The following is a 25,470-nucleotide window of genomic DNA, read 5'->3' as shown; positions in this document are numbered from 1 at the left end:
TCAAAAGCCCCTGGAATGATAAGTCTGAAGACTCCGAAGGGTACAGCTGATGAACCTCCAAGACAATGTTTTTTGTACGAGGAAATTATAGAGAAGATCAGGACGGTTTTTGTGCTCTATGGGGCTGTTCCGATCTCAACGCCAACGTTTGAGATGAAGAGCATTCTGACCAACAAGTATGGAGAGGACACCAAGCTTATATATGACTTGAAGGATCAAGGGGGAGAGATCTGTGCATTAAGATATGATCTTACTGTTCCTTTTGCAAGATACTTGGCGTCCAACAGGATAAGGAGGATGAAGAGGTATCAGATAGGAAGGGTGTACAGAAGAGATCAGCCCTCGATAGTCCGAGGAAGGCTCCGGGAGTTTGTGCAGGCGGACTTCGACATTGCTGGGGAATGTGTCCAAATGATGGCTGATGCAGAGGTGGTTAGTTGTGTGGATAGGATATTAAGGGAATTTGGAATTGGGGAGTTCCGAATAAAGATAAACGACAGGAGGATCCTCACCTCTATTCTAGAGGTGGCTGGAGTTGGTTACGAGAGCTACGGGACGATCTGCTCGACCATTGACAAGATTGAGAAGATGAAATGGGAAGACATCGAAAGAGAGTTTATTCAAAAAGGATTGAATGAAGACCAAGTAAAAACTATCAAGAAATACATAGAATTGGTAGGGAAAGAAGATATATTGGGGCTTCTGAAGGAGGATGCAGTGTACAAGATAGAAAGATGTAAAGCAGCCATTCATGACATGGAGGAGCTGTTTAGACTCTGTAGGATTCTTGGATGCAGCAGGAGCCTGGTAATGGATGTCTCCTTAGCAAGAGGACTGGACTACTATACCGGGATGATCCTCGAAGCAGAGTATCTGGGGAAAGCAGTGGGATCTGTGATTGGGGGAGGAAGATACGACAACCTCACAGAAAATCTAGGAGAGAGATGTGCAACTATTCCATGTGTTGGATTTTCTGTAGGAGTTTCCAGAATATTCTCTTTACTGAATGAAGAATACACCAAGGAATCGTCTACAATGGTTTATGTCGGGGCTTCTGGGGGCTTGTTTCTTGATGAAAGACTTGCAACTCTTAAGGTTCTTCTGGATGCAGGAATCCCCTCCGAAACTTTCTACACTAGAAGATCGTCATTTGAAAGCCAGCAGAAGTATGCTATGGGAAAGAAGATCCCGTTTATTGTTGTGATAGGAGAATCCGAAATGCTGGCCAACTCTGTGCAAGTGTTTGAAACAGCAACAAAGAAGAAAGAGATTGTCAAGAGAGAAGAGATGATAAGTTATCTATTTAGGCTTCTTAAAGATGCAAGAAGCCCAGATGCCTCTCAAGAAAGATGAAACAACTTTCCTATGCTTCTTCTATATCTAGGCCATTTATGTAGATGCTCTCCAGGAAAGCTAGAGATCGAAAGAATAAACAATGGCTATTTCTTTATGTGTCTTTCCCCCTTGATGATATAGATTGTTTCTCCCAGGATCTTTCTCACCCTAAGAATTTTGGTTTTATATCCCTTTTCTTCAAGCAGCTTCATTACCTCACTTGGCTTGTTGGCCTGTATAACAAGAAGATATACAATCCCGATCTCGAGAAGACTGATGAATCTATCGATCACTTCTCTTCCAAGATGGCCCCCTCCTATGACAGGGTCGTCGGAGTCAAGTACATATGGAGGATTGAACACAACAATATCCACATGTTGCTGATTTATTGCATGAAGTAAGTCTGCCCTCACTAAATTTCCTCCCCTATGGTTTTGAAGTGCTTTGATGTTGATGTCTGACGATAGGACAGTGTTTTTCTTTTCCAGATGCTCTGCTATTATTCCAGTCGATGTTCCCAGGTCCAGAATAACCTTCATTTCCAGGTCCTCTTCTTCCAAAACATCCATTAGTGTGTATGTGTCCTCTCCCGGCTCGTACCAGTCCATCGAGGGCTTGGCGAGGCAAATCCTCAAGAATCCAAAACCCTTACTTGTAAGAACCTTCTCTTGCTCCAAGGACAAGCACGAAGAGCAGCGACCCGTGGAGGGCAAGTATATATCCCATCCATGCATAGCCCTTGAAATGGAGCACTGTTGCTATGTACCTTATGAGGCATAGTGACAGAAGCAGCAGCAAAATTGCAGCAACTTTGAATGCCTTCGGCATCTCGGCATGAGTTCTGAAGATCGAGATCAAAGTAAGCACAGTCACAAAGGCAAAAGACAGCATGCTTACAACCTTTGAATAGTGATTCAGAAAGGAACTGTGCATTTAGGGGCAGGCCACTTAGTTGCAATATCACTTCTTAAAAATTCTGGAAGCCCTGGAGGATGATCGCCTTATCTATAGAGGAGTTGACACCGGAACGCATAAGATTCACACTCTCCAATACAACGGTAGGATATGCAAATGCACTGAGGAGAATACTGATTTCGGAAGTACCGACCATTGCAATCGACATGGTGGAGATAGAAAGAAACAACACAGTACTTCCAGATGAGGTTCTTGCACACAGGCTTGGACTGATTCCCGTGTACTCGAAAAGGGAGCTCAAGTACAAGGACGAATGCAGCTGCTCAGGATTCTGCTCGGAATGCTCGGTCGTGTTTGAGATAGATGTGGTCCACACTGAAGACGCCTTGAGGGTTGTGAGCACAAGAGACATTATTTGTGATGAGGAAGATGTGGTAGTCAAGAGCGGACCCATCATTACAAAGCTAGCAAGAGACCAAGGCTTGAAAGCCCGATGCATTGGGCGAAAGGGGATTGGGAGGACCCATGCAAAATGGTCTCCGGTATCGGCCATAAGCTTTGAATATGACAAAGATAATGCCAGAAGAGAGACAAACTATTGGTTCGAGGAGTCCATAGAAGAAGAATGGCCTGGAGTCAAACAAGCAGAGGCCAATCCAATGCAGAGGGTCGACAAAATTTATATGTGCGTGGAGGTTGTCGAAGGCGGAGCTGGGCCTCTTGCCATTGTTCTGGAGGGATTGAAGATACTCAAGGAAAAAATAGCAGGATTGTCGTCTGCAATGGAAACAATGGATTAAAATACCGGTAGATATCTTTATTATGCTTGTCTATGCACGGAATTGTTCTTGATGCTCCCAACATATTCTCTGGCTCTTAGCTTTACTTCTTCTATATTTCCGTTGTTCTCCTTCTCATAATCCATCCACATCTTGTAGAACTCCTTCATGTCACTCACCTTCCACTTCTTGTCAACAACTCTTCTGTAAAGGCTCCGAAGATACGTTCCTTTTTCGTTTCGGATGTAAGACATCCAAACATCCTTCTTGTCAACCAATAGCTTCTCCACCCATGCTCTTGGGTTCTCGCAATGCTTGTATATTATACCAATCGATACGCCAAGGAGCTCTCTATGCTTTTCAACAAGTCTCATGGCTTCCTCTCGGTCTGCTTTGAATAGCCCATCCAAGTACATTCCAAAGGACTTCCTTGTCTCCGTCCTTTCAAAATAGAGCCTAAGGACCTGGATGTCGTCGGTGTTGGATGCAACAGCATCCAGGAATCGTTCCGAGCATATCTTCGACAACTTCTTTATCACCTTCAGGCAATCTGGATCCTTGACAAACATTAGGTAGTTCACAAACGAAATACAAAGCTTATCCTTTTCTTCCCCCTCAATCATAGGAAGGAACTTATGGAAAATCTCTTCGGGTCCTCCTTCCTCTCCAATTTCGATTTTGTATTGTATGTATTTGATCACAGGAATCGCTTCTCCAGGATGTGCGTGGATGTCCATTAAGATATCGTCCTCTGTTACTGTCTTGCTTCTTTTTCTTTCGGCCCCTAAAGACCTGCTCACTCCATCCACATCCTCTTCTAAAGAGTCACTTGATTCCTCTGTCTGATCAGAGATATCGAAGGGAACAGATAGATCAATCCCCTTCTCTTTTCTTTCCAATTCAGGTATCCTCTTGGTGCTCAGCAGGAACAAACCATCTTTTATGTCATACACAGTTCCCCTCACATTGTTTCCGTATCTTCTTCCTTCGGATTCAGAAATCAAAATGTATCCTTCGTGGCCTTTATATTCAAGATATATCTTGTTCTTTCCATAGCTCTTAACACGAGCTTCAATAATAGATCCTATCCCTAGCTCAAAATACTCTGTAAACAAGTAGTTTCCCAGCCAGACTTCCTTAATTGTGCATGCCACAGAATCCCCAGTCTTATAAGTGTTGTTTGTGATAAGAAATCCTCGTACATTACGATCCCTCACCCCATATTTGTTGCCCATCTCTGCCGTCACAGTCATCTTTACAATACCGCTTATTGGGTCGTCGACCTGTACGAAATGAAGTTCCTTGTCCTTTTTATACAGAAGAACACTTACAATATTCTTTTCTTTGTTGTTCTGCATAATCAGAGTTCCATCCCCATATTTGGTCTGTACTGTGTAAATCCTCCGCCCATCCTTCCCTATCTTCCACTTGACTTCTCCAGTCGTCTTGAATCCAGGATAAAATGTATCAAACTTGTAGATCTCGGCAACTCTAAGATCGCTCGTCTCCCGGACAATCCGAAAAGTGTACAGAGTATCTTTGTCTATATCCTCGTTGGTGATTGTAACCTTTCCGTCTGCTGAAAACAGTACATTAACATTCTCTTCGCGGGACACAAGATAGCTGTTGAATATCGGGGACACATAAAAGATTTCTATCTTCCCGTTGTATCTCACTGGATGCATCCCAGAAGCAATCTCCAACGGCTCTATCTCATATGATCCCGAAGGAGTTATAAACTTTCGGTCCAGTATCCTTCCATACATATATGTCGACAACTCCTGCCCAAATAGCTTCATTTCCAGGGAGAAAGCCGCCACGAAATAAAATTCTTTTTTACCCCTCCTACCACCTCGGCAGTCAGTCTTCTTCCAAGTTGGAAACACACCCCAGCAGCACAAAGCTTGTTTGCAAGGTATTGGCCGTAGTCGCATCTACTTCCGGCAGCCAATCGAAAAGAAGAGCCCACAAGATAGCCGGATATAAAGCATGCTCCCATGGTCCTCAGAATGCATTTGCGGAAAGACGGGCGATACACATCTTCAACCCTCGGCTCGGTCATTAGGGCTTGGAAGAATACAATTCTAATATGTAATTGGACAGAAAAGTGTTTATTTTCATCCATACAGGAACCTATCAAGGTTTAGCTGGCACTGTTCATCTTTTCTTGAGTCCACTCGCTGAAGTAATTCATCGTAAACACAACAGCGAAAACCAAAGCAATGATGATACCCCCGAAAAGGAATCCTTGGAACAGGCCTTCGCTTGCATTTATGCCATGCATTCCTCCAAACATGTCAAAGGCGCCCCAGACGTTTATGAAGGATGCAAACCCAAGACTGGAAACATCTGCTTTGGCCATTGCAACCAAGAGTCTGCCATCTTCTTTCATCTTTCCGAGGAATATATATACAAAGAAGAGAACCACACCCAGGATTCCTGCAAAGAGAATCGACTCGAGTCTTACTATCAGGACAGCAAAATATGTTGTTCCATAAGCAGATATTAAGGCAAAGAGAAGACTCCTGAGCATCTTGTTGTAAGAAATAACGGCAGCAAGGACAGCAACAATACCTGCAGCAATCATGTCCATTTCTAGTGCTATTCCTGTGGACTGCAAGATGTGGGAGATCAAGAAGTATGCACCCAAGGCCGATGTAGCAGCATACTGTGTCTGCTCGAGAGACTTACGTGGGAGGTTGATCACAGCTATGGCCACCAGAAGGACGATTGCATAAACGGCATTGACAATTCTATTTCCTCCCGAAGTTGCATATACAGGAACTGCAAATGCCAACTGCCCCGATGAATCAGCTGATGTGCCTGAATCCCCTGAAGCCTCAGGAGTTGCGCAAAGGGCTAATGCAAGAAAAGGAATGAGAGTACCTAGATTCATTTTTCAAACCTTCGGATTTTTTATTTTATATTTTTCTGTTTCTTGTTGAGCAAAATGATTGGCTCCAAGACAACTTCTCTAACAAATTGCACACCGCATATGAAACAAATTGCAATGGAGGATTCCTATTGGAAAGAAGAAAGAAGATAGTTTGTGCATTATTGCTTTATTTAACGTACCTCAGGTTGAGTTACCTTAGTAGTGAATGGAAGATGATCTTCCCAGTGCTCCAGATCTAATATCTGCAAAAGGATCTACTGTTGTCCCTGTCCCAACCCCATATCCATGATAGTATGAAGAATAGGGGGTTACTCCGCTTCCACTACTTGAAGAGCCCGAGTAGTACCTGCTACTGGTGAAAGTTCTGGATGAAGAAGTACCCAGCGATGATGTTGAGAAAACTGACACTGCAAAGATTGAGATTATTCCAACTATAAACTTCATTGTGACCTGATACTTTTTCCATTAAATATTTTATGCAAAACACCTGTTTCAATGCTTTCCAATTGAAAGCTCTCGGATCCTACAGTTTCTTATTGGCGAAGATAATTGAGTCCTTGTGCCTCAAGGATGCCAACCTGCTTGGCTCTGTGGTTAGTTAATACAAGCCTCAAGAAGATGGAGAGCCCTTTGAGTGGGTCCCTATAGCTCTTTCTTGTTGTCATATCCTTCAGACCTTATCTCGAACTTCAGGATCTCTCTAAGTATTTCTATGGGATTTGTGAATATAAGATCCGGAACTCTCTTTATGAACTCTATGTCCTCCACAAGGGAATTTTGACGTCCCACATAAAATGTTATGATGAATGTCTTCGAGCTGCGGTCACTGACAAATGTCAAGAACCTGTCTATCCCCTTTATGGCATCGCCAAGGATAGGAACCTTCATTGCTCTTTTTGGGATGAATATTTTGTAGGAGGCAGGAAAAAGAAATGCAAACTCAGCTGGGATAAATGCAACGACATAGCAACACAGAACATATCTAATGTGGAGTTCGATGGAGAGATGGCCGTCTATTAGGAAGTCCTTGAAGTTTAGTTTCAAATATTCATAGAACTTGTTCCATGCCTCCCGGTCATGGATCCCAGACACATTTTCTGTTCCTATCTTCTTATTGAATGCTTTTGTTAGTTCTCGGACCTTTTCAATTTTTGCTTCGACATCATCTGCAATTGGGATCGACCGGACCTGTGGAGGAAGTATTTCCTTCGAAGGATATTCGTTAATCCTTTCATCAATGTCACTCAAGCTTATGTCTGGATCGTTGTCTTGCTGGTTTTCTGTTACTCTCTCATCAGTATGCCCTGGAGAATATTCCCCGGTGTTTGAACTCTCGCTTTCCCCAAACCTCAGGATTGCATCGTCTCTTGGGATCTTACTCGGATCAATTGCAGGTTCGTACCAAGACAAAGCCCCTGGAATAAAAGACATAAGGGCAATGTGTACCATTGTGCCTGTAGGATGGGAAAACAAATGCTGATACTTGAACACCCTCTTCCTATAATGATAAATGTTTCAAATAAATCCATTACAAAACCTGACGCTTGAAGTCTAAAGAGATAGGAGGCTGCTCTTTGGGATAATAAAATTATTTGGGATTGGGGGTATGGACTCGGGCATGAAAAAGAGATTTATCGAGCTTTTAAGCTTCTATGGGTCGGATTTTGATGCAATAGCAGATACAAATGAATTAGATGGAATGACCAGTGAAATGCTGTATTCTAAATATCCCGAAATACTTGACTCCTATTTCCTGAAGAACTCCCCGCAAAATCAGGAAGAAATCAATTGGCTTCAAATCAAAGAGATCTATTACATGAACGGGAGATTCTACTTCGATGTCCTGATGGGAGAGCTTGGAGGATCGCATGTTATCAAAAATGGAAGAGATCTGGAGGTTGGAAAGGAGTTGGTTATGCTTCTAAAGGACTATGAGTTCAAGCTGCTGTCCAAGCTTAGTATTTTGGACAGGCTCTATAGAGACTTATACAAGAATGGGATGTTAAGCGAGGATCTTGGGAGAAGGGCTGGGGAAGATCCTGTTTATAGAAACAAAGAGAAGAAAGAGAAAAAAGCTAAGAGTTCTGCCACAGGAGAAGGTTCAGTGGCCAAGAAGAAATCTAGTGCCGTAGCAGTTGTTGTTAAGAGTAGCCAGGAGGCGGGCAAGGATGCTGAAGACAAAGAAGAAGTGAAGGACAAGGATGTAAAGAATTCCATGGAAAATCCTACGGAGAGGGTTGATGGCGATGAGAAGTACTACCCATCTCCCAAACAATCTATGAAGAGGGGAGATACCATAGGCTTCGATTACTCTGCAATTCTCAGGCTTTCAAGAGAGCAGAGAAAATAGGCTCAAAATTTGCTCATATGTATGGCCCCGGAAAATCTTAAGTAAAGGCCTTGCTGGGCTTATGCGAGTCGTTTTCCCGACAGCAGAAGAGACGGTAAGAGCATTGCTCCTTATTGGAATGATGTGTCAGACGTCTTGGACATTTTCTTCTAAGTTATAATGATTCTAACTACGATGCAGCAGTTTGTCTTCCTCTGGGCAATTAGCGGCAAGTCTGGTAAATAACAAAACCTCTGGAAATCTCTTTGGATGTGGGCAGGAAATAAATTGTTTAGAATTGTTTAAGTGATTTGTGTTGGACACACCACCCCGATGTGCAAGGAACTGGAAAACTCCCGTGCAAAGGGGATGAAAAGGTTTTCACAAAACCAGACAAGCACACTTCCTTCTGGAAGCCGTGAGGAATATAAGAAGATAGTGTATATGTCCCATCCATTGATACCTGGCGAGAAGATGAAATACCGCCTGTGCTACACAAAGCCTGGAAACCAGTGTCCCGAGAACAACGAGATTCTAAGGATTGAGATTTCACACGACCTGGAGAACCTGGTGCACTACATCCGAAAAATTCTGGATTACCATCGGTTCAGGAGGCTCAGGATATATGTGAAGTACAGTGAATTCTTGAAGCTTCACAAGGAAATGGAAAAAATCCATAACGACATGTTTACCTGTAACTATAGCTTCAAGTTTAGTTTTATTCCAAACAACTATAGGGATGACGAATACGTACTCCTCTACGAAATAGAGGGAATAAAACGAGGAGAGCATTACGGATAGAAGAAGGACACAGAAGAAGTGCAATGTTTAAAATATTTCAATTAATAAAATTTGTTGTTGTCAAGAGTCTATTTCTAGGACTCCTGGAACAGAGAAAAACATACAAAGAGTTAGAAGAGGCATCCACAGCACCTTGGCTCAGTAGTCCCCTCGTTCTTCATCTCTATTTGATGCTGGAGCATCATAAGCCTTGACTTTGCTTGGGTATTTCCAGATTCATAGGAGATTGTGTACCACCACAATGCCAGGAATGTGTTCTTGGGCATGCCGCATCCAGTCTCTGCAAACTCCGCCACCGAAAATGCAGCTTGGGAGTGGCCTCTCACTGCAGCCTTCAGTGCCCAGAAAAACGATTCTTTTAGGTTTGCTTGGACCACTCCTTCGATCCCGGTGAATAGGATTCTTGAGTATATCATTTGGGCATCGACTTGGCCAAGGAGAGATGCCCTCCTGTACCAATCCACCGCTAAGGGGAGGCTTTTTTCTTGTTTTAGCTCCCCAAGCTCACAGCATCTGGCCACTCTGTATTGGCAGTTTGGGCAGTCCAGTTCTGCTCCTCTCAGATACAGTCTGAATGCATACTCGTCGTCTGCTTGGATCTCACTAGGAGCGGTACTTGACTCGTATATCTGTGCCAAGTCGTAATATGGATATGGGTATTCCTTGCAGGCCTTCCTTGCTGCAAGCTTTAAATAGAACAGCCCGCTCTGCAGGTCTTTCTTACTTCCTATATCTCCGTTGATTAGAACAGACCCGTATGCATGCATCCCGACAATAAACCCTAACTTTGCAGAGCATCTGTAAAAGTTCAAGGCATGCTTGTGATTTCTAGGCTTTCCAATGCCCTTTTCAAGGCAATGCCCCATCCTGAATGTCCCTACAGGATGGTTTTGCCTTGCTGCAGACGAGTAATAGCTTATGGCCAGTCTTTCGTTCTTTCGCAGCCCAAACAGACCGAACTCGTATCCAAGACCCATGTATGTCTCTGCCTCGGACAGCGTCGAGTCATAGGGATGCGACCTCTTACTGTTACTTATTGTTCTGGAAAGAAACTCAAGGCATTTCTTGTTAAACTCCTTCATGTCCTCTTGATTTTCTTCTTGTGCCACCAAAGGATTTTCTCCAACCAGAAACAAGTGTCTGTAGGAATCGTTGTCATCCTCGACAAATCTCATATACTTATTAAGAAAGCCAAACACCTCACTACTGGAACCGGACTGAAATGCCTTCTTAAGATCCATCTTCAATACTTTGTTCAGTCTTCCAAACAATGAGTTCATGCCGTGGGAACACACATCGAGAGTGTCTTAAGATATATGGAATGCACTAATCGAACATCTCTCCCTCCATTTTTACTAATTTGTCTTCCAAGTACCCAATGAGATCCCAAAGTTGCTTTCGGAAATTAAGCTTATTTCTGTCAAGTTGTGGTCGGGGTTTATACATACAACACCTCGATATTTGTCACAAGAATGCAGGCGAGCAGGCCATGCATGCTTTTCTATCCCTGGTCTCTGTAATAACAACGGAAAGTGTACTCTGAAGCATTTCTCGATTGTGTAATGAATGGAAGCATAGAACATTGTTTGTTTCAGTTCTGGCTTGGGACAGCGTGGGAAAGCTTGCCTCTGTAATGGTTTGTTTCCCCAGGAGGTAATTGGTTTATAGACTTGAAACTACAGGAGAAGCCAGAGATATAAGCAAAGATGGCAGCAAATCTCTGAATGGAGAGGGAAAGCAGACATGTGACTGTATCTATCGACCATGCACATGACACTGGAGATGGAGAGCAGTGTTCCTTGTCTCCGGTGGTCTATGAATTTTCGTACTCCCCAAGCGAAAACAGAGTTATCGAGTACTTGGATAACATGTCTGACAGCGGAGCAGAGGAACTAAACATTGTAGCGGATGATGGACATGCTCTGGAGGAAAGGATTGCCAGTGTCCTCGAGCCATATCCTGTTGGTAGAACATCTAGGGGAAGAGTGGATGTCTGCCATGGGTTTTTCAATGAATATCTCTATGAAAGCCACGAGTATGGGCCTAACAAGCTATTTAAGGCCTATAGAGTCATGTGTGGATTTGAGATATACCTTCTCGGCCTGGGGAATGAAGAGAAGGTGGGATACTTGAGGTCTAACCTGTTTGGAACAAAGTATATTCTCCACCAAGGAGAGAAAGCGGTCCTGGAGATCAAATATGCAACATCTATATTCAAAAGACGGGGCCCGAGATCATTTTCTGTAATGTTTATGGGGGTGTCGGGATCGTCCCTAGAGGAGCCTGTTGTGATGAAGAACAAGGAACCCTACTACAATGCAGAAACCAACAGCTACTCTCTAAACTTCAATGGACGGGTCACCACACCCTCTGTGAAGAATTTCCAGCTTATACATCCTCTCGAGCCCACATATGTAACCCTGACATTTGGAAAAATCTCACGATTCAAGTACATACTTGACTACACATATCCCTGGTCTGGACTGCAGGCGTTTGCAATAGCACTTGCAGCCCTGGACTACAAGGTTGGGTGTGACTAGTGCAGGCCTTCATCAAGTAGACAATGTAACTAAGAATAAATAATTCCTACCATACTGTTTTCGCTGATAAAATATATTTCTGTGGAAATGCCTGAATTGTGTTGAAATGAAAAGGATTGAAACCAGAGAGATGGAGAGGAAACTCAGTTTTGTATTGAAGGAAAGAGATAAAGGATGGGGGAAGTCTGGGCCGAAGGAGTATTCAAGAGTTCTTGTAGTTAAAGGCTATAGAGTAGTTGTGTCTGGTAGCACATTGTTTCTCAACGAAAAAAGATTTGAGGACGATGTCATCTACTTGAGCAAGGATGGGGAGAAGATTGTTGTGACAAAGCAAAACGAAATTATCATTCTGAACTTCTCCAATTCCGCCATTGAAAGGATAAGCATGGAAGCTAAGATAAAAAGGGGAGAAGTATGGGGAGAGTACTTGGGGATTTTATCAGAAGATGGATGTGTGGATGTTTTCAAAGATGGGAGGTATGTGAAGAGATGGGAGGATGTGAAAGACTTTCTCCTTCCGGACTTTATAGTTGGAGTTGACGAGAAGTTCAAGGATTACAAAGGTGTGAAGAAGCTTTTAAGAAGCTGCAGCGGAGATGGAATCATAGTTGTAACAGAGAAGAGTCTAATTCTTGGAAATAGTGAGACTGAGAATATACTTCATAGAGGAGATGTAGACTACGATAGAAATTCAGAGCCGTGCTACTATCACTGTGACCTTCATGGGGTAAATCTATTGGGATCCAGCAACTCTTCGAAGTTCTTACTTCTTGGGAGTGATCTTCAGGAATTGGAATTAGAAGAGGAAATCAAACTTTTGGGACTGAGGACAGACGAGGAGTTCAATGTCAGATATTTGACGGGAATGGACTACTCTGGAGAGTATGTGTATCTCATTGATGAGGATGGGGTTTTGAGCAGGTTCGAGACGTGTGGAATAGAAAGCGAAAAAGAAGTTGGAGGAGACATCAACTTCACGGAAAAAAGATATACTATTTCAAAAGAAGGAGGACTGAAGATTATAGGTGAAGAGGACACAGTCCTACTCGATAAGAAGGAAGAAAAGGAGAAGACAACGTTTTCATCTCTAAATAGTCTATTGGACTCTGCCAAGGAAAACAATACTTCGATAGAAAAGGAAGAAAATAAGCCTCAAGAAGATGCCTCCACCTCCTGCATAAAATCAACGGGGGATTCCCGGGTGGATGCACTACTTGAAAGCATTGCTTCTCAGATAGATGAGATCTCCAGAGACTTCCAAAGCATACGGGTTGAAAAGAAGACCTTCCGGATGTACAAATACAATGCAAACGATCTGTCATTGTCTGTCGAGCAAGTATATGGAAATATCATGAGGCTTGAAAGGTACAAATCGATAGAAAACGAAATGGCTGAACAGCTTTCCTTGATGCTTAGTAGCCTTGAAGTATACAAAGGGATTGATGAGGAAAGTGTGAAAAATGCAATAAGATTTATTGATAGCTCCATAGAGGGAATTTCGAAGGGGCGAAGAAAGAGGGTTGTGCATTACACCAAGCCTTTGTTCTACGGCATCGAGAAGGTAGAAGGGGTTGGGCACAGACTGGATATGACATCTCCAAGAGTTCAGAAGACATTGGAAAATGTTGACTACATAGAGAAGAAGTTGGAGAATGACGACTTAGGAGGGAGTTTTGTGGATCACTTTAGCCTTAACCAAGGACCTGTGGATAACATTGAAGAAAAGAAGGAAAAGCCGGCTCAGCAGCAAAGGGACACATTCCCCAAAAAGGTAGAAGATAGACCTCCTAAGGACCTTGCTACAAATGAGGTGGTACCAAAAGAAACCCATCTTCCCCCCTCCACACAGACAATACAAAACTCCAGCATCTTTGGACAGCCTATTTCCCAAACAGGCTCTCCACAGTTCGGAGGTCTATTCGGAAACTTCTCTCCGTCCAATATCTTCCAATCCATAACCAGCAATCCTCCTCCTATTCCCCCAACACTGCAGAAAAAGGAAGAAGAATCTGATCAGTCGGTTCCAAATGCATTTTCGAGATTTGCAAATAGTAGAAGTTTGTTCAAATAAAATATTTAGGACAAGACAATGCCCTTGGACACTTTCCAAACACACCATCCACAAGTCGATTGAAATGACTTTAATTTTCAGGTTTGTTTTCCTTTATTGGCTTTCCTGCCTTGATTATCTCATCAACCAGCAGCAGGTTTGTGGCAACAACTGTAGAATTGGAAATCACTGCCGAGACCACCGAGGCATTGTCAACAACATTCCCACATTCCCCTCCTCTAAGGATCCTTGTAAGCTCTTCCTGTATGTCCTTTCCAGAGTTTCTTAACAAGGCCTTGGTCACATTAAGAAAAGAGTTTTCCATGACCTTATATCCGATCACATCCTTTTCGGAAACACTGTCCATTTGTTTTCTTATATAGGAAATCAAGGATCTGTAAAGAGAATAGCCTCCCTCAATATACGTCTTACCCTTCAAAGATATATACAGGCTTTTCAGGGCTCCTCTGATTCCAGACTCCATCCTGGACATTTCATGCTGGCTGTTTCCTCTTATCAGAATTGTACAAGACCCTTTGAATGGTGTTCCTTCAATAAAGGTAAACATCTCGTCCCCCATCTTCCTGACACTTACCTTCTGGCAGTATCCCAGCACCTTTTCGCTGAGCTGGCTAACCTGTGTAATAAGACTTCCTCCACACATTCTCACAAGCCTTTCTAGATTTCTTCTTTTTGCCCTTCTTAGAGCAAGGATCCCCGAGGATGCAAACACCTCCAAAGAGTAGGGATCAATTCCCTTTTCCGACACCACCATCAGTCTTTTTCCATGGCTTTCTTTGATTTTCTTTCCAAACTCGGCAATCGCCCTGCATCTTTGTAAAATGAACTCTCGCTCCCGCCCTGCAAGCTCATCCCTCTGCTCTGCAGAGCTATAGCAGAATTCTGCATTTATCTCTGGCTTCTCATACTCAAGAGACATGTTGGTTATCAAGATGCAAACATCCTCGAGTTTATCAGGCATTGCATAGTGTCTTCCTCCATGGTCAAGCACAAGCCCATCTACATATGTGGTTTCAGACACATCCCCCTCCTGCATCTTGATCACTTCCACCATATTTATGTCGAAAAACTTGGATTGGATGGCATTCTCAACTGCTTGAACCAGTATCTTCGACAGCTTTTTAGCCATGTCCTCATCAACCTTGGTTCTAATGATGCTGTAAGCCATCTTGCAGAGTGTGTCTTCCTCAAACGGCTTCTCCAACGTCTTTAGGTATCCCATGATGTCGTTGAGACATGTCTGGAGCGAAGCACATATTCTGGGGATCGGAACCCCATTTTCGAAGTGTCGGAATGCATCATTGAATATTCCACAGCATAGAACAATCAGCGTTGTTGACCCATCTCCAAATGTGGTGTACATAGATGTTGCTGCTCTTGTGATGATGATCGATGTAGGATGCGTGAATTGAATTTCCCTGCACAGAGTATTTCCATCTTTTGTGATACGAAGAGTCTGTCCAGGGGAGATTAGTGCCTTGTAACTTCCAAATGGACCAATACTTGACGAAAACAATGCAGAAAGCGTGGCAGCCGTATTGTTGTTGATTCGAATTGCTTGTCCAAACTGTGTGACCTGAGCCTCTGAATGCGTGGAATTCATTGGGGTAAATTTTTGCAGATGGATTAACACTGAGAAACGTTTTCTTCGAGAAGTACAAGATATGTGGATGTCTTCTTTCCAGAAAGCCACAGAAGATTTATGTCTTTGTCTTCGATGAATGGCCAACCTCTCTAATTATACTCGCCTCGCTGAAAAAGCATAGCTTTCTCTTCTTTAATAGGATGCTTGCCTGTTTCATCCGAAAAATAAAATAATGAGCTTATTTGGTGATATGAGGATATACACCAAGAAAAATAGTAAGAATTCTAGAACAAGGATGTCGCCAGGGCAAGTAGAAATTCTGGTGGACTCCTTTAAGGAAAACCCATTCCCTTCTACATCTACTCGGGAAGAGCTGTCAAAGACCCTGGGTACAAGCCCAAGGACAGTTCAAATATGGTTCCAGAACCAAAGGCAGAAAGTAAGGAACCAAACAAGAGCTCCAGAGAAAAGGGATGTATTCAAAGAATATGTACATTACGAACACCTCAGAAAGTTGTGTATCTTGGCATATGCAGCAACTTGCAGAATGGAAGACAAATATGAATTCTAGATCTGAGTACCGAGTTCTGGCTTGCCTCAACAAAACGGATCAATCGAAAATAAATGACCCTTGAATGAAAGACTCATCGTTGGGTTATGGAAGATCCCATCCTAACATTGCAGTTATAAAGTACTGGGGGAAGGTAGATACAATAAACAACACCCCTTCAAATTCATCTGTCTCCTTTCCCTTGACAAACTTTCAGACTGAAACGACTGTTGAATATTCCAACTCAGACAGGTTCTACTTGAACGGCGAGATGCTCTCCTTTGGAAAGAAAATGAGCCAAGTTGTGGAGATATTCAGAACAAGGTCGGGAGATAGGAGATCTATCTGTGTCAGGTCATTCAATAACTTTCCTCATTCCTGTGGACTTGCATCATCTGCATCTGGATTTGCAGCATTAGCACTGGCTTTGGATGATTTTTACGGCCTTAAAACATCGGAGGAGGAGTTGTGTAGAATTGCAAGGATCGGATCAGGGAGCGCAGGAAGAAGTATATCTCCGGGAATTCATTTGTTTGACGGGGTGTTTGTGGAGAAACTTCCTAGCTGGAGGGAAATAAAAATCCTTTCTATTGTGTTGTCGAAAGATCCGAAGAAGATAGGGAGTACAGAAGGAATGATCCGGACAAGAGAAACAAGTGAGTTTTATCAAGAAAGACTTGCTAGGATGAAAGAGAAGGTTGAAGCTATGGCCAAGTGCATTTCCCAGAAGGACTTTGATGGGTTTGCCTACCTCACTATGAGGGAATCCAACGAGTTCCATGGTATGCTCATGGAGACATATCCCCCAATCAGATATATAAAAGACGATGGCTTCCAAGTTATTGAAATGTGCCACAGGTTCAACAGAGACAAAGTAAGAGTTGCTTACACATTTGATGCAGGCCCAAACCCATTCATAATAACTTTAGAGCAATATCTTAAGGAAGTAAAAGACTTCTTTAGGGCTTATGAGCTGGTTCCATGCAACTACTAACTTCTTTTCCTTCCAGGAGCGGCGTTAGAATTCCAAGGAAAACCCAAATCCATGCGTGCATCCAGACTTGTTGACTTCGGCATTCACATTGAAGCTTAGTCCTTCTGTTAACTTTTCGCCAAGGCAAAAACTAAGGGACATGTCGCTGTTCACATTTGCTTTCATCTGAGTTTTTGAAGTTGTTAGTCTACATCCCACAGCAGCACTGGGAGGGCAAGACTTTGGAATCTGCACCTCAGTACCCACGTCAAGATACTTCCCTAGTTTATGATAGTAGTTGAGACTTAAAGCAGTAAACTGTTGTAAACCTACAGAAAAAACCCCATTTCTGTGCTCGTATCTTCCACACACAGAGACTCCAAGCTCCGAGTCTGCACCTATAACTTCTCCTCCAAGGCTCAAAGACCCAAATTGATGAAGAGTATTCGCAACATACACCATCCCAGTACTCTTTACCGCCGGGCTTATCAGCTTTAGCCCAAAGTTATTGATTCGATTCTTCATTTCAAGCTCAACCTGGCTAAACACTTCTTTCCTTCCTGTAATTATTGTGTGTATTTTAGTGATAAGGTTTCCAGACATGTTCATAGCCCTGAACCCAACGCTGTTTTCATGGTCCATGCTAACCTGTACCAGGGTGTTCTTCAGGCTCAGAGTCCCAAACATCTGGCTAGTGTGTGCATTTCTATCGAGAATATCTACCCTCGACACCTGGAGAAACGGCGCAAGTGTCTTTGATACCTCGGTTTTCACACCACTGCATGTTTGCGGTGTGACTATTTCATTTGCCTCTGCATTATACGTGTCAAACGTCGATGTTATTTCTCTCCCAAAGCAGGATTTCCTGGCTTCTCGAAGGATGTTTGAGATCCACCGCATCCCATGGTAAAATTTTCAAGATTAAATCCAATCTTCGGTTTATCTGGTTCACGGTTACGGGCTAGACGTTAGAATAAAAATCTCAAGGTTTATTTCTAAATTCCATATTTCTTCCTGCAATATTCTTCAATCCTGAGATAGAACTCGTTGTTGTTGGAAAACTCCTTGAGGTCGTTTAAGAGCATCTTCTTCATCTCAGGATGGTTGTATTCTTCTCCCTTGATCTTTTCTTCCAGAAAGCTCACAATCTCAAGGTAGCTGAACCCAGCACTTGCCAACGCCTTTCCTAGTTTTTTTCCCTTACTCATCTTAGAGCATAGAATGTCTCCAACTATGTTACAGTCCTTTGCCGGCCCAGAGGTTTTGACTGTTCCTAGGAACCTCATTGCCGAGTCGAAGTCTCCGTTCATCCCTTCCTCCCATAACTCTTTGATGACAGCCTTATCTGTATAGCTCGATATTCCAATAATCTTAAGAGCAAGTTCGGGGTATTTATATGCATAGTCATTGAACAACTCGTCCGCAGACAAGAGATTATTGCTTATCATTGGATCGACCCTGCCCCTCTTCAAAACCTCGACCTGTATGTCTGCAAGCTCCAACCGAAGCTTGACTTCGTTGAACAGATCCGTATTAACAGATACACTCAAGGCTGTCTTCAGAAGATCGATCTTTGTCTCCAGCGTTACTGCCTTGTTGTCTGCCAACTCCAATAAAGACTGTGTCCCCTTCACCTTGTCGTTTCTGTAGACACAGTACTTCCAATGGAGCTCAAATATCCTTGGGTCGCTCGATGACATGGCCTTTTCCTTTAGGAACTTCTCAAGAAAAGGAACAGATATCTTGATCAAATCATTCAAAGACATGGTACCACATTTGTCACAGCAGCTGCACTCCTTTCCAAACCCATTCTCCTTCAGAATGTCGATTAATGCTTCAAACAATGCATACAGAAAGTCTTCTCTTGGATCCTCCAATGCAAGGTTTAACGCCCCAACACATCTAACACTCTTCTTCAAGATCTCAACCCCATACTCAAAGTCAAAGTTAAAGTTCTCCCTGATAAGTGCTGTGCTTCCGTAGTAGAAGCCAAACTCATTGTATTTCCTAATAAGACTTTCGTTGTATTGGACATTCTTAAGGTTGTTAAGGGACTCAAACAATACCTCTTTTGATGGCTTCTTGTTCAACATCTCAAGGCCCCTCTGGTAGTAAACCTCTTCCATAGGAAGAAACAACGGACATCGAGCACTGAGGGTCTTTATTAGGGGCTCGACACTTTGGTTGACCTTGAACATCTCGAGAATAGACTTAAGTGTTCTTTTCTTAAATTCTTCACTGTCTTCAAGAAGAACATACTCTAATGATTTCCCCTCTAAATTAACCGAGTACTCGTACAATACATTCATGTAGAAGCACGTCTGCAGAAATTCATCTATAAAATCATATCCCATCCTCAAGTGTTTGGATCGAACTTTCCCCCGAATGTTTTTGATCTTGCTCTGGATCCTCTCGAGATATATGTTCTTCTCTCCGTTCAGAATGTCTTCAAATGGAATTCCCAGAATAGGCTTTATCAGCCTGTAAAGATACAGAAATAACGCAGAGAGCTGTGCATCCTCGTTCTTCAAACAAAGATACTCCAGTCTTCCCACATCTTCGTTGGCTGCTAGGAGCTCATAGTATAGCACTAGCATCTCCTTCTCCCCATAGCTCTTGTACATGCTAAAAATCTCTTCCGATCTGCAGCTCAAAAGAAACTTTTCAATAGTTTGGATTTCATACACAAAGATTCTTTTGTTTCCCAGAAGGAAAATTGTTCTACCGTCAATCCCAATCAACTCTATTTCGTTTTTCATAACAACCACCTCATAACTCTCAGAGCTCTTTAACTTGTCAAAATTGCAGATCTGGTCTTCGTTCAAAGAAATTATCGTTACAATGCTTCCGTCGTAGTGTCCGTTCCGTACCATGCAAAGCCTGTCTTTCGATGTGCAAACCTTCATTTCCTTGATCTCCGTCATATCTCCAATGTTCGGAGACTTCCGAGTCATTGCAAGTCTCCCGTTTTCGTAGAAGTCTCTTGATCCATCCCTCTGGACCAAGTAGAAAAACACAGAGTCCTCTTTCTCATCGACAATCTGCACATCGATATATTCTCTGCACAACACAACATCTCTTACTTTGTACATCCCCCCCTCAATGTTGTAGATCGAGGCATTTCTGCCGAGACAAACCATGAAGCTCTTTCCTATGCTTAAAGCCTTAACTGCCGACTTCTTCCGCTTCAGAACAGACGGAACAAGGCTTGAAAGAATCGACGAGCTTGGGTCGTAAACATGCATTATCTTGAATGACCAGGAGTCAACACTCTTGTAAACAACCTGGTATACCCTTCCATTCTCACATCCTATAAACACATCTCCATTCTCCACCGACGCACATCTCACACAACTTGGAGAGGATGCTACAAAGTCGGTGTTGACAAGACAAAATGTATCCTTCTCGACCCCATAGATCATCACTTGCTTCTCGGTGGCAACAAATAGGCAGTGCGATATTCTCTCGTTGAAGATCCCCCTCCTAGGAACAAAAATGATCACCTCCAAAACCTCCGACGAAAACATCCCTATCTCTTCCTCCTCATTGCTTTCATATCTCCAGATCACCAAATTCTTGCCATTGGAGAACCACAACGCTCCCATAACAGACAATATCCCGCATCTCCTGTATTCGATATTTGGAATTCCTATTTCCCTTCTCTTCACCATCATCTTCTGCACTGCATATGTCTGGTCGGACCCGGTGTAAATATCCTTTACGGAGGGAAGTTTGCGTTCTTCGTATCTTCTTGCCTCAATGAGGCTTGCATGCTTCGTTTCCATTTTTAAGGGCATTCCAGTCCAAGGTAAAATTTAGAGGTTTCAAGGCGAATAGGCCACCTTATACCTTCTTAGGGTTTCCTCGATTCTGTGCCTGTTCCTAAGTACAGGCTCATTCTATGTGCAGGAGCCCCTCCCTCGTAATAGGAAAGGTCTTTCTCTCTTATCACAAATCCAACAGACTTGTACAGACCAATAGCCTCTGTGTTGGATGTCCTAACATAAAGATCTATTTCGCATATCTCCTTTTCCTTCATCTCTGTTCTTATAGCATCTATCGAAAGCCCAATAAGCCTTCTCCCAATTCCACATCCTCTGAAAGGCCCATCCACGCAAATAGAGTAGATATGTCCTTTTTTCCTCTCTCGAAAGACAGCAGCCTCCGAGTACCCTATAATCTTCCCGTCCAGCTCTGCAACGAAGGAAGTTGCATAAGATGCCGATAAAGTACTCAGAAACGTGCCAAGCAGAAAGTTCTCTGTAGAGTTTCTCATGTTCAACTGCTGGACTTGAAGCAAGTCCTTAAATCTCATGCCCCTGAATGTAACAGTGGCTGTTTTCCTTTCGTTGTCCATACCCCTTCTGCAAGGCGACACACGCAACAGACTATAGCATGAGGTAAAATTTCTCCACGAGCCCTTCTTTGATGAACAACCAAGTCTTGATCATTGGGCTTGACCCAGCCAAAATCAGTCTTCCCGAAGTTTCTTCGGATAATTCCTTTTCCAAGGGAAATATATGCATTGTGCAACTGAAAACTGCTCAGCAAACCAGCCTTCTTCTCAGAAAGCTAGAGGGCTTTCCAGATATTCAAGCTTATTCCTTGAAGGAGTTTTACAGTATAATGAGCGCGAAGGAGAGAGAATATACTCCATTGAAAAGACTGGAGCCAAGGGAGTTTGTTGACTTCCAGTTTTCTGAACGTGAACAATTTGTGGTCATCAACAACGGAGTCCTCTCCTTGCTAGAGCAAAAGAATAAGGAGTTTGAGGAGATAGGTACGTTTGAAAAGGCCATTAGGTGTCTGTCCAGTGATGATGGGGTGTTTGTATGTTTTGTTGGAGGCAGAATGATTGAGTTCCGAACAGGAAGATATCTCGAGATGTTCAGTAGAATCGAGCTTGGGGATGAGGTGGTAAACATGTCGTTTAGCCCTGATAATAGGTTTGCTGTGGTTTCCACAAAGAAAGAAACAAGTGTATGGGATATATTCAAGAATGAATGTCTCACCAAACAGCAAGGTGTTACAGGAGACACAGTACTTGATGAAGATCATGTGTACTTCCTAGGACTAGGAAAAGTCTTTTCACTTCTCCAAGGCAAAGAAGTAGAGCCGGATCCAAAGCTTTCCTTCCTGAAATGTATTAGGCATCACAATGGCCAGAAAGTAGAGTTTAGCGATGATAGGGTACAGAAAATCCGATATGAAGTGGGAGAATACAAGCTTTCAAAAACACATGCAAACATCGAAGACATCAAATTTTACTTTTCTGGAAAGAGGTGCTTTGTGCTGATGACAAAGAATATACAGAAGAAAAAGGTACAATTCGTCGAGTCTTACGGAACCGACGGGATAACTCTTACACAGCTTGAGGGATGTGTAGAACAAATAGAGGTGTCGGATAAGATGTTTGTTGTTGTTGACACAAAACAAACTCTTTCGTTCTACATCAGAAACAGATTTGGGTTCGGTATGGCCAAACAGATTAGAAAAGAAGATGATTTACTTATTGCACTTTACGATGATATATGCTGTGTCCACGATGCTGACACAGGAAACATAGAGTTCTACGACAATGGAGAGCTGAGAAGTGCCTATTCTCATCCATCATGCACAGGTATCTCGTGGTCGTATAGTGGGCTTTATGCAGCCTCAGTTTCAGCTGGAGACTGCTCCAGTGGACTGGTCCAAATGTTCAACAGAAACGGAAAACTCCTTTGGAAAAAGGTGTTCAACAGACTTACTCTATTCATGTGGAGGCCCTTTTCTCATCTTTCATCCGAAGATAAAGCAAAGGCTGTGGAGGAGTTTTCTGAATCAATTGAAAACGATACAAGTGAGGAGGAGTGCACTGAAGATACAAGCGAGCTCCTCTCGAGATGGAAAAGCTATCTCATCTCCAAGAAGCAAAGGGTTCTGTCACTGAAATAAATTATATCATTTACTTATTAGAAGATTCAAGCTTACTATAATAACCATTGATTTTGTCCTTAGGATAGACACTTGATCCAACCGCATATCTAAATAGATCCACACAAGGAATCCACTGGCCGTCAGTTATAACGCCCTTTGAATACCTTTGGCTAAAGTGTGTGAGAAGTAGGACTTTTGATCTGGATGATCTAAAGACTTCAACAGCTCCGTCTACTGTTGAATGGCCTGTATGCATGGCTCTTTCTTGCTGGTCAAAGACAAATGTGGCTTCATGGATCATAACATCAGAATCAGAGGACATTATTCCAAACAGTATAGAGGGCCTTGAGTCTCCAGAGTATGTTATAACTGTGGTGTCATCCTGAATTCTAATTCCACACGAGTCTGAACAGTGGTCAACCCCACAAATAGATATTCTAAATCCCACGTCAAACTTCAAAAAATAATCTTCTGCATTGATGTTTCCTAGAGAAAATTCCCCCATTGATCCCAAGTCTCCCCGAAACTCTCTTTCTGCTATCTTTGCATGGTTTGTTTCTATGTATTCATAGTCTCCAGCACCAAAGCATTCAACAAACGGCCTTATGACTACTGGAGCAAAGACCTTCACCCTGTGGCCTACTTTCTTCAACACAGATATAATCCCCAGCATATGGTCTGCATGAGAATGTGATATGAAGATTGCCTTGAGCTTCTTTAGGACGTCAAATCCTCCATAGGCCCTATGTATTTGAAATAAAGTATCTTCTCCACAGTCGAGCATAATAGCCCTGTCGGTGGACTCGTAGAGTATTCCAGATACATTTCTGTACTTAGATGGAATAGCACACCCGGTTCCAAGAAACAATATAGACCTTTCTTCGTGTTTCCGTGTGCATGGGATGTATTCTTTCTGCTTTGAAGGGAAATGGGAAAAAGACCTTAAATTCTTATCGTATGTGAGAAAGTCTCCGCTCTGAACACTCTCCATATCCCAAGGAGAGGGGGAGGCTGTCTTTTCAAAGGGAAGCGGCGACAGAAAGTCCCCATGTATTGAGCCTAAGCCAATCTGGATGTCATAAAGTGATCCATACTCAACAAAGTGATTATCTTCCAAGAGGAAGAAACGGCCTTCAAGGGTAGAAGAGAGAAATTGAGCAACATCTCTTTGAAAACAAAAGAAGTACCTCGGGGCCCTTCTTCTCATCCTTTCCAAAAGTTCCCCATAATTTCCCGAGGAAAAAACAACAGCAATAACTCCGACATCTATATCGTCTTCCATGTATTCCTCCCCATTATACACTCTTCCGTTATGTTCCACCTTCTCTCTCCTCGTGAGTCTAGAGTATAAATGCTTTGGAACGTCTTTTGGAACCTTTTCAACAAGAAATCTTCCCCGAATAGGCCTAATGTTCAGAATAAAGGAAGATTCCTTCCTTTCTCGAGAATCTCCAGAAAGAGTGTTTTCGATTGTTTCCACGCTGATAAACCCGTCTGAATAATTCCTCATGTAATTAATTCTTAGATCCATAGGATCTGCAAAGGCACTTGCCAAGGCCAGCATCTTCTCTAGCCTCAAACTACACACAATGTCAAGGCTTTCTTTTTTTATGTCTCTTAGAGTAAGATATGTTCCCACAAGCGGAGGAACCGATGTCTCCTCAGATACAAAGATTACAGAGATCTTGCTGATGCTGACATTTGATTCGATGCAGTACCTCTGAAACCCTTCAAAAAGATTAAACAGATATCTTTTATTGTCTATTGATAGCATCAACGACTTACCGCTCCTTGTTCCCAGATACTTGAACTCTATCATCCCTCTAGCCCTGGGAGATGTCTTTTTATTTAGCTCCAGTCTTATTCTAGATGAAGGTGCTGTAATGTTTCGAAATGGTGTTATTTGCTAAACAAATAGGAACATTCCATCTGTGTATAATGAATCTGAAGAGTTTCTCGGCTCTTTGGGTTTGGTGTATATCTATTGGTTCTAACGAAATTGCAAGCCAAGAGTTTGCAGCCAGGGGCGAACTTGACCTACCGGTTGAAGTGGCGTTTATGGACCTGGAAAGGATTGTGATGAAGCTCGACAGACTGATATGGAGACTCTTAAAGATGAGAGAACATAAGCCGGAAGGGGAGGAAAACACCATTGAGGTCTACACCCGGAGAATGTTTGGGATTCCTGTAAAGACAGAACTGCAATGGAAAAAACTTGCAGAAAAGGTTAAGAGAAAAGAGAAAAAAAGAGACATGAAGCACTGGAAACAAAGTCTGATCTACAACAAAATTGATCATTAAACCCAAAATTTTATTTCATTCCGGTTGATCCAAATCCTAGACTGCCTCTTTCCGTTGAATCCAAGGAGTCTACAAGATCTATTTCGCAACTCAGCACAGGAACAAATACAAGTTGGGCTATACGGCAGGACTCCTCATACTGGAATACATCTTTTCCATTGTTAATAAGAGTTATTACCAGCTCTTTGCTCTCTCCTGGATATATACATGATTCTGCCACCTCGATCCAATTTTTTAGAGCAAATCCAGATCTTCCAAAGACCAATCCTACAATCGACTGGGGGATATCCCATATTAGCCCAGTACGTATAGATTTCCTTTCGTTTGGTAGAACACTTCCTGATTCCACAGAGTATATGTCATAACCGGCAGCTCCGTCCGAGTGCCTCTTCGGAATCTTGGCCTTGGGATGTATCTTATGGACTTTTATCTCTCCAATGGTCATGAAGGGTAAATATGTTATTTCTTATTAATCTTAC

General features: G+C 42.7%; 24 protein-coding genes across 24 annotated transcripts; 10 read left to right on the top strand and 14 right to left on the bottom strand.

Annotated features, from left to right (window-relative positions):
• Positions 1–15: 15 nt before the first annotated feature.
• Positions 16–1,353, top strand: Eint_060540 (histidyl-tRNA synthetase; the record flags this gene model as incomplete). The annotated part of the gene is made up of 1 exon (XM_003072976.1): positions 16–1,353. The coding sequence occupies one exon, from the start codon at positions 16–18 to the stop codon at positions 1,351–1,353; it is 1,338 nt and encodes a 445-aa protein (XP_003073022.1).
• Positions 1,354–1,439: 86 nt separating this feature from the next.
• On the bottom strand, positions 1,440–1,943 carry Eint_060530 (N6 adenine specific DNA methylase; the record flags this gene model as incomplete). Its single annotated transcript, XM_003072975.1, has 1 exon — positions 1,440–1,943. The coding sequence occupies one exon, from the start codon at positions 1,941–1,943 to the stop codon at positions 1,440–1,442; it is 504 nt and encodes a 167-aa protein (XP_003073021.1).
• Positions 1,944–1,983: 40 nt separating this feature from the next.
• On the bottom strand, positions 1,984–2,268 carry Eint_060525 (uncharacterized protein; the record flags this gene model as incomplete). The annotated part of the gene is made up of 1 exon (XM_009163598.1): positions 1,984–2,268. The coding sequence occupies one exon, from the start codon at positions 2,266–2,268 to the stop codon at positions 1,984–1,986; it is 285 nt and encodes a 94-aa protein (XP_009161862.1).
• Positions 2,269–2,327: 59 nt separating this feature from the next.
• Eint_060520 (DNA-directed RNA polymerase II subunit Rpb3) lies at positions 2,328–3,050 on the top strand (the record flags this gene model as incomplete). Its single annotated transcript, XM_003072974.1, has 1 exon — positions 2,328–3,050. The coding sequence occupies one exon, from the start codon at positions 2,328–2,330 to the stop codon at positions 3,048–3,050; it is 723 nt and encodes a 240-aa protein (XP_003073020.1).
• A 20-nt stretch (positions 3,051–3,070) lies between these two features.
• On the bottom strand, positions 3,071–4,828 carry Eint_060510 (uncharacterized protein; the record flags this gene model as incomplete). The annotated part of the gene is made up of 1 exon (XM_003072973.1): positions 3,071–4,828. One exon carries the CDS (start codon positions 4,826–4,828, stop codon positions 3,071–3,073), a length of 1,758 nt encoding a protein of 585 aa, XP_003073019.1.
• Eint_060505 (uncharacterized protein) lies at positions 4,825–5,091 on the bottom strand (the record flags this gene model as incomplete). Its single annotated transcript, XM_009163597.1, has 1 exon — positions 4,825–5,091. One exon carries the CDS (start codon positions 5,089–5,091, stop codon positions 4,825–4,827), a length of 267 nt encoding a protein of 88 aa, XP_009161861.1.
• Positions 5,092–5,172: 81 nt separating this feature from the next.
• On the bottom strand, positions 5,173–5,925 carry Eint_060500 (uncharacterized protein; the record flags this gene model as incomplete). The annotated part of the gene is made up of 1 exon (XM_003072972.1): positions 5,173–5,925. The coding sequence occupies one exon, from the start codon at positions 5,923–5,925 to the stop codon at positions 5,173–5,175; it is 753 nt and encodes a 250-aa protein (XP_003073018.1).
• Positions 5,926–6,120: 195 nt separating this feature from the next.
• Eint_060495 (uncharacterized protein) lies at positions 6,121–6,369 on the bottom strand (the record flags this gene model as incomplete). Its single annotated transcript, XM_009163596.1, has 1 exon — positions 6,121–6,369. The coding sequence occupies one exon, from the start codon at positions 6,367–6,369 to the stop codon at positions 6,121–6,123; it is 249 nt and encodes an 82-aa protein (XP_009161860.1).
• A 198-nt stretch (positions 6,370–6,567) lies between these two features.
• Eint_060490 (uncharacterized protein) lies at positions 6,568–7,374 on the bottom strand (the record flags this gene model as incomplete). The annotated part of the gene is made up of 1 exon (XM_003072971.1): positions 6,568–7,374. The coding sequence occupies one exon, from the start codon at positions 7,372–7,374 to the stop codon at positions 6,568–6,570; it is 807 nt and encodes a 268-aa protein (XP_003073017.1).
• A 157-nt stretch (positions 7,375–7,531) lies between these two features.
• Eint_060480 (uncharacterized protein) lies at positions 7,532–8,275 on the top strand (the record flags this gene model as incomplete). Its single annotated transcript, XM_003072970.1, has 1 exon — positions 7,532–8,275. The coding sequence occupies one exon, from the start codon at positions 7,532–7,534 to the stop codon at positions 8,273–8,275; it is 744 nt and encodes a 247-aa protein (XP_003073016.1).
• Positions 8,276–8,587: 312 nt separating this feature from the next.
• On the top strand, positions 8,588–9,055 carry Eint_060470 (uncharacterized protein; the record flags this gene model as incomplete). Its single annotated transcript, XM_003072969.1, has 1 exon — positions 8,588–9,055. One exon carries the CDS (start codon positions 8,588–8,590, stop codon positions 9,053–9,055), a length of 468 nt encoding a protein of 155 aa, XP_003073015.1.
• Positions 9,056–9,165: 110 nt separating this feature from the next.
• On the bottom strand, positions 9,166–10,335 carry Eint_060460 (putative Skt5-like protein; the record flags this gene model as incomplete). The annotated part of the gene is made up of 1 exon (XM_003072968.1): positions 9,166–10,335. The coding sequence occupies one exon, from the start codon at positions 10,333–10,335 to the stop codon at positions 9,166–9,168; it is 1,170 nt and encodes a 389-aa protein (XP_003073014.1).
• Positions 10,336–10,779: 444 nt separating this feature from the next.
• Positions 10,780–11,595, top strand: Eint_060450 (tubby-like protein; the record flags this gene model as incomplete). The annotated part of the gene is made up of 1 exon (XM_003072967.1): positions 10,780–11,595. One exon carries the CDS (start codon positions 10,780–10,782, stop codon positions 11,593–11,595), a length of 816 nt encoding a protein of 271 aa, XP_003073013.1.
• A 106-nt stretch (positions 11,596–11,701) lies between these two features.
• On the top strand, positions 11,702–13,666 carry Eint_060440 (uncharacterized protein; the record flags this gene model as incomplete). The annotated part of the gene is made up of 1 exon (XM_003072966.1): positions 11,702–13,666. The coding sequence occupies one exon, from the start codon at positions 11,702–11,704 to the stop codon at positions 13,664–13,666; it is 1,965 nt and encodes a 654-aa protein (XP_003073012.1).
• Positions 13,667–13,736: 70 nt separating this feature from the next.
• On the bottom strand, positions 13,737–15,269 carry Eint_060430 (T-complex protein 1 subunit zeta; the record flags this gene model as incomplete). Its single annotated transcript, XM_003072965.1, has 1 exon — positions 13,737–15,269. One exon carries the CDS (start codon positions 15,267–15,269, stop codon positions 13,737–13,739), a length of 1,533 nt encoding a protein of 510 aa, XP_003073011.1.
• A 214-nt stretch (positions 15,270–15,483) lies between these two features.
• Eint_060420 (putative zinc finger domain-containing protein) lies at positions 15,484–15,822 on the top strand (the record flags this gene model as incomplete). Its single annotated transcript, XM_003072964.1, has 1 exon — positions 15,484–15,822. One exon carries the CDS (start codon positions 15,484–15,486, stop codon positions 15,820–15,822), a length of 339 nt encoding a protein of 112 aa, XP_003073010.1.
• A 64-nt stretch (positions 15,823–15,886) lies between these two features.
• Positions 15,887–16,795, top strand: Eint_060410 (mevalonate pyrophosphate decarboxylase; the record flags this gene model as incomplete). The annotated part of the gene is made up of 1 exon (XM_003072963.1): positions 15,887–16,795. The coding sequence occupies one exon, from the start codon at positions 15,887–15,889 to the stop codon at positions 16,793–16,795; it is 909 nt and encodes a 302-aa protein (XP_003073009.1).
• A 24-nt stretch (positions 16,796–16,819) lies between these two features.
• Positions 16,820–17,674, bottom strand: Eint_060400 (translocase of outer mitochondrial membrane 40-like protein; the record flags this gene model as incomplete). The annotated part of the gene is made up of 1 exon (XM_003072962.1): positions 16,820–17,674. The coding sequence occupies one exon, from the start codon at positions 17,672–17,674 to the stop codon at positions 16,820–16,822; it is 855 nt and encodes a 284-aa protein (XP_003073008.1).
• A 95-nt stretch (positions 17,675–17,769) lies between these two features.
• Eint_060390 (nuclear pore complex protein Nup155) lies at positions 17,770–20,559 on the bottom strand (the record flags this gene model as incomplete). Its single annotated transcript, XM_003072961.2, has 1 exon — positions 17,770–20,559. The coding sequence occupies one exon, from the start codon at positions 20,557–20,559 to the stop codon at positions 17,770–17,772; it is 2,790 nt and encodes a 929-aa protein (XP_003073007.2).
• Positions 20,560–20,627: 68 nt separating this feature from the next.
• On the bottom strand, positions 20,628–21,131 carry Eint_060380 (N-terminal acyltransferase complex subunit Ard1; the record flags this gene model as incomplete). The annotated part of the gene is made up of 1 exon (XM_003072960.1): positions 20,628–21,131. The coding sequence occupies one exon, from the start codon at positions 21,129–21,131 to the stop codon at positions 20,628–20,630; it is 504 nt and encodes a 167-aa protein (XP_003073006.1).
• A 71-nt stretch (positions 21,132–21,202) lies between these two features.
• Positions 21,203–22,708, top strand: Eint_060370 (uncharacterized protein; the record flags this gene model as incomplete). The annotated part of the gene is made up of 1 exon (XM_003072959.1): positions 21,203–22,708. The coding sequence occupies one exon, from the start codon at positions 21,203–21,205 to the stop codon at positions 22,706–22,708; it is 1,506 nt and encodes a 501-aa protein (XP_003073005.1).
• Positions 22,709–22,718: 10 nt separating this feature from the next.
• Positions 22,719–24,509, bottom strand: Eint_060360 (ribonuclease Z; the record flags this gene model as incomplete). The annotated part of the gene is made up of 1 exon (XM_003072958.1): positions 22,719–24,509. The coding sequence occupies one exon, from the start codon at positions 24,507–24,509 to the stop codon at positions 22,719–22,721; it is 1,791 nt and encodes a 596-aa protein (XP_003073004.1).
• Positions 24,510–24,628: 119 nt separating this feature from the next.
• On the top strand, positions 24,629–24,991 carry Eint_060355 (uncharacterized protein; the record flags this gene model as incomplete). The annotated part of the gene is made up of 1 exon (XM_009163595.1): positions 24,629–24,991. One exon carries the CDS (start codon positions 24,629–24,631, stop codon positions 24,989–24,991), a length of 363 nt encoding a protein of 120 aa, XP_009161859.1.
• Positions 24,992–25,001: 10 nt separating this feature from the next.
• Eint_060350 (dUTPase) lies at positions 25,002–25,436 on the bottom strand (the record flags this gene model as incomplete). The annotated part of the gene is made up of 1 exon (XM_003072957.1): positions 25,002–25,436. The coding sequence occupies one exon, from the start codon at positions 25,434–25,436 to the stop codon at positions 25,002–25,004; it is 435 nt and encodes a 144-aa protein (XP_003073003.1).
• Positions 25,437–25,470: the final 34 nt, after the last annotated feature.

The sequence above is a fragment of the Encephalitozoon intestinalis genome, chromosome VI (genome assembly GCF_000146465.1).
Source record: "Encephalitozoon intestinalis ATCC 50506 chromosome VI, complete sequence".
Classification (NCBI taxonomy): domain Eukaryota; kingdom Fungi; phylum Microsporidia; family Unikaryonidae; genus Encephalitozoon; species Encephalitozoon intestinalis.
This window is presented reverse-complemented; position numbering and strand designations above follow the sequence as displayed.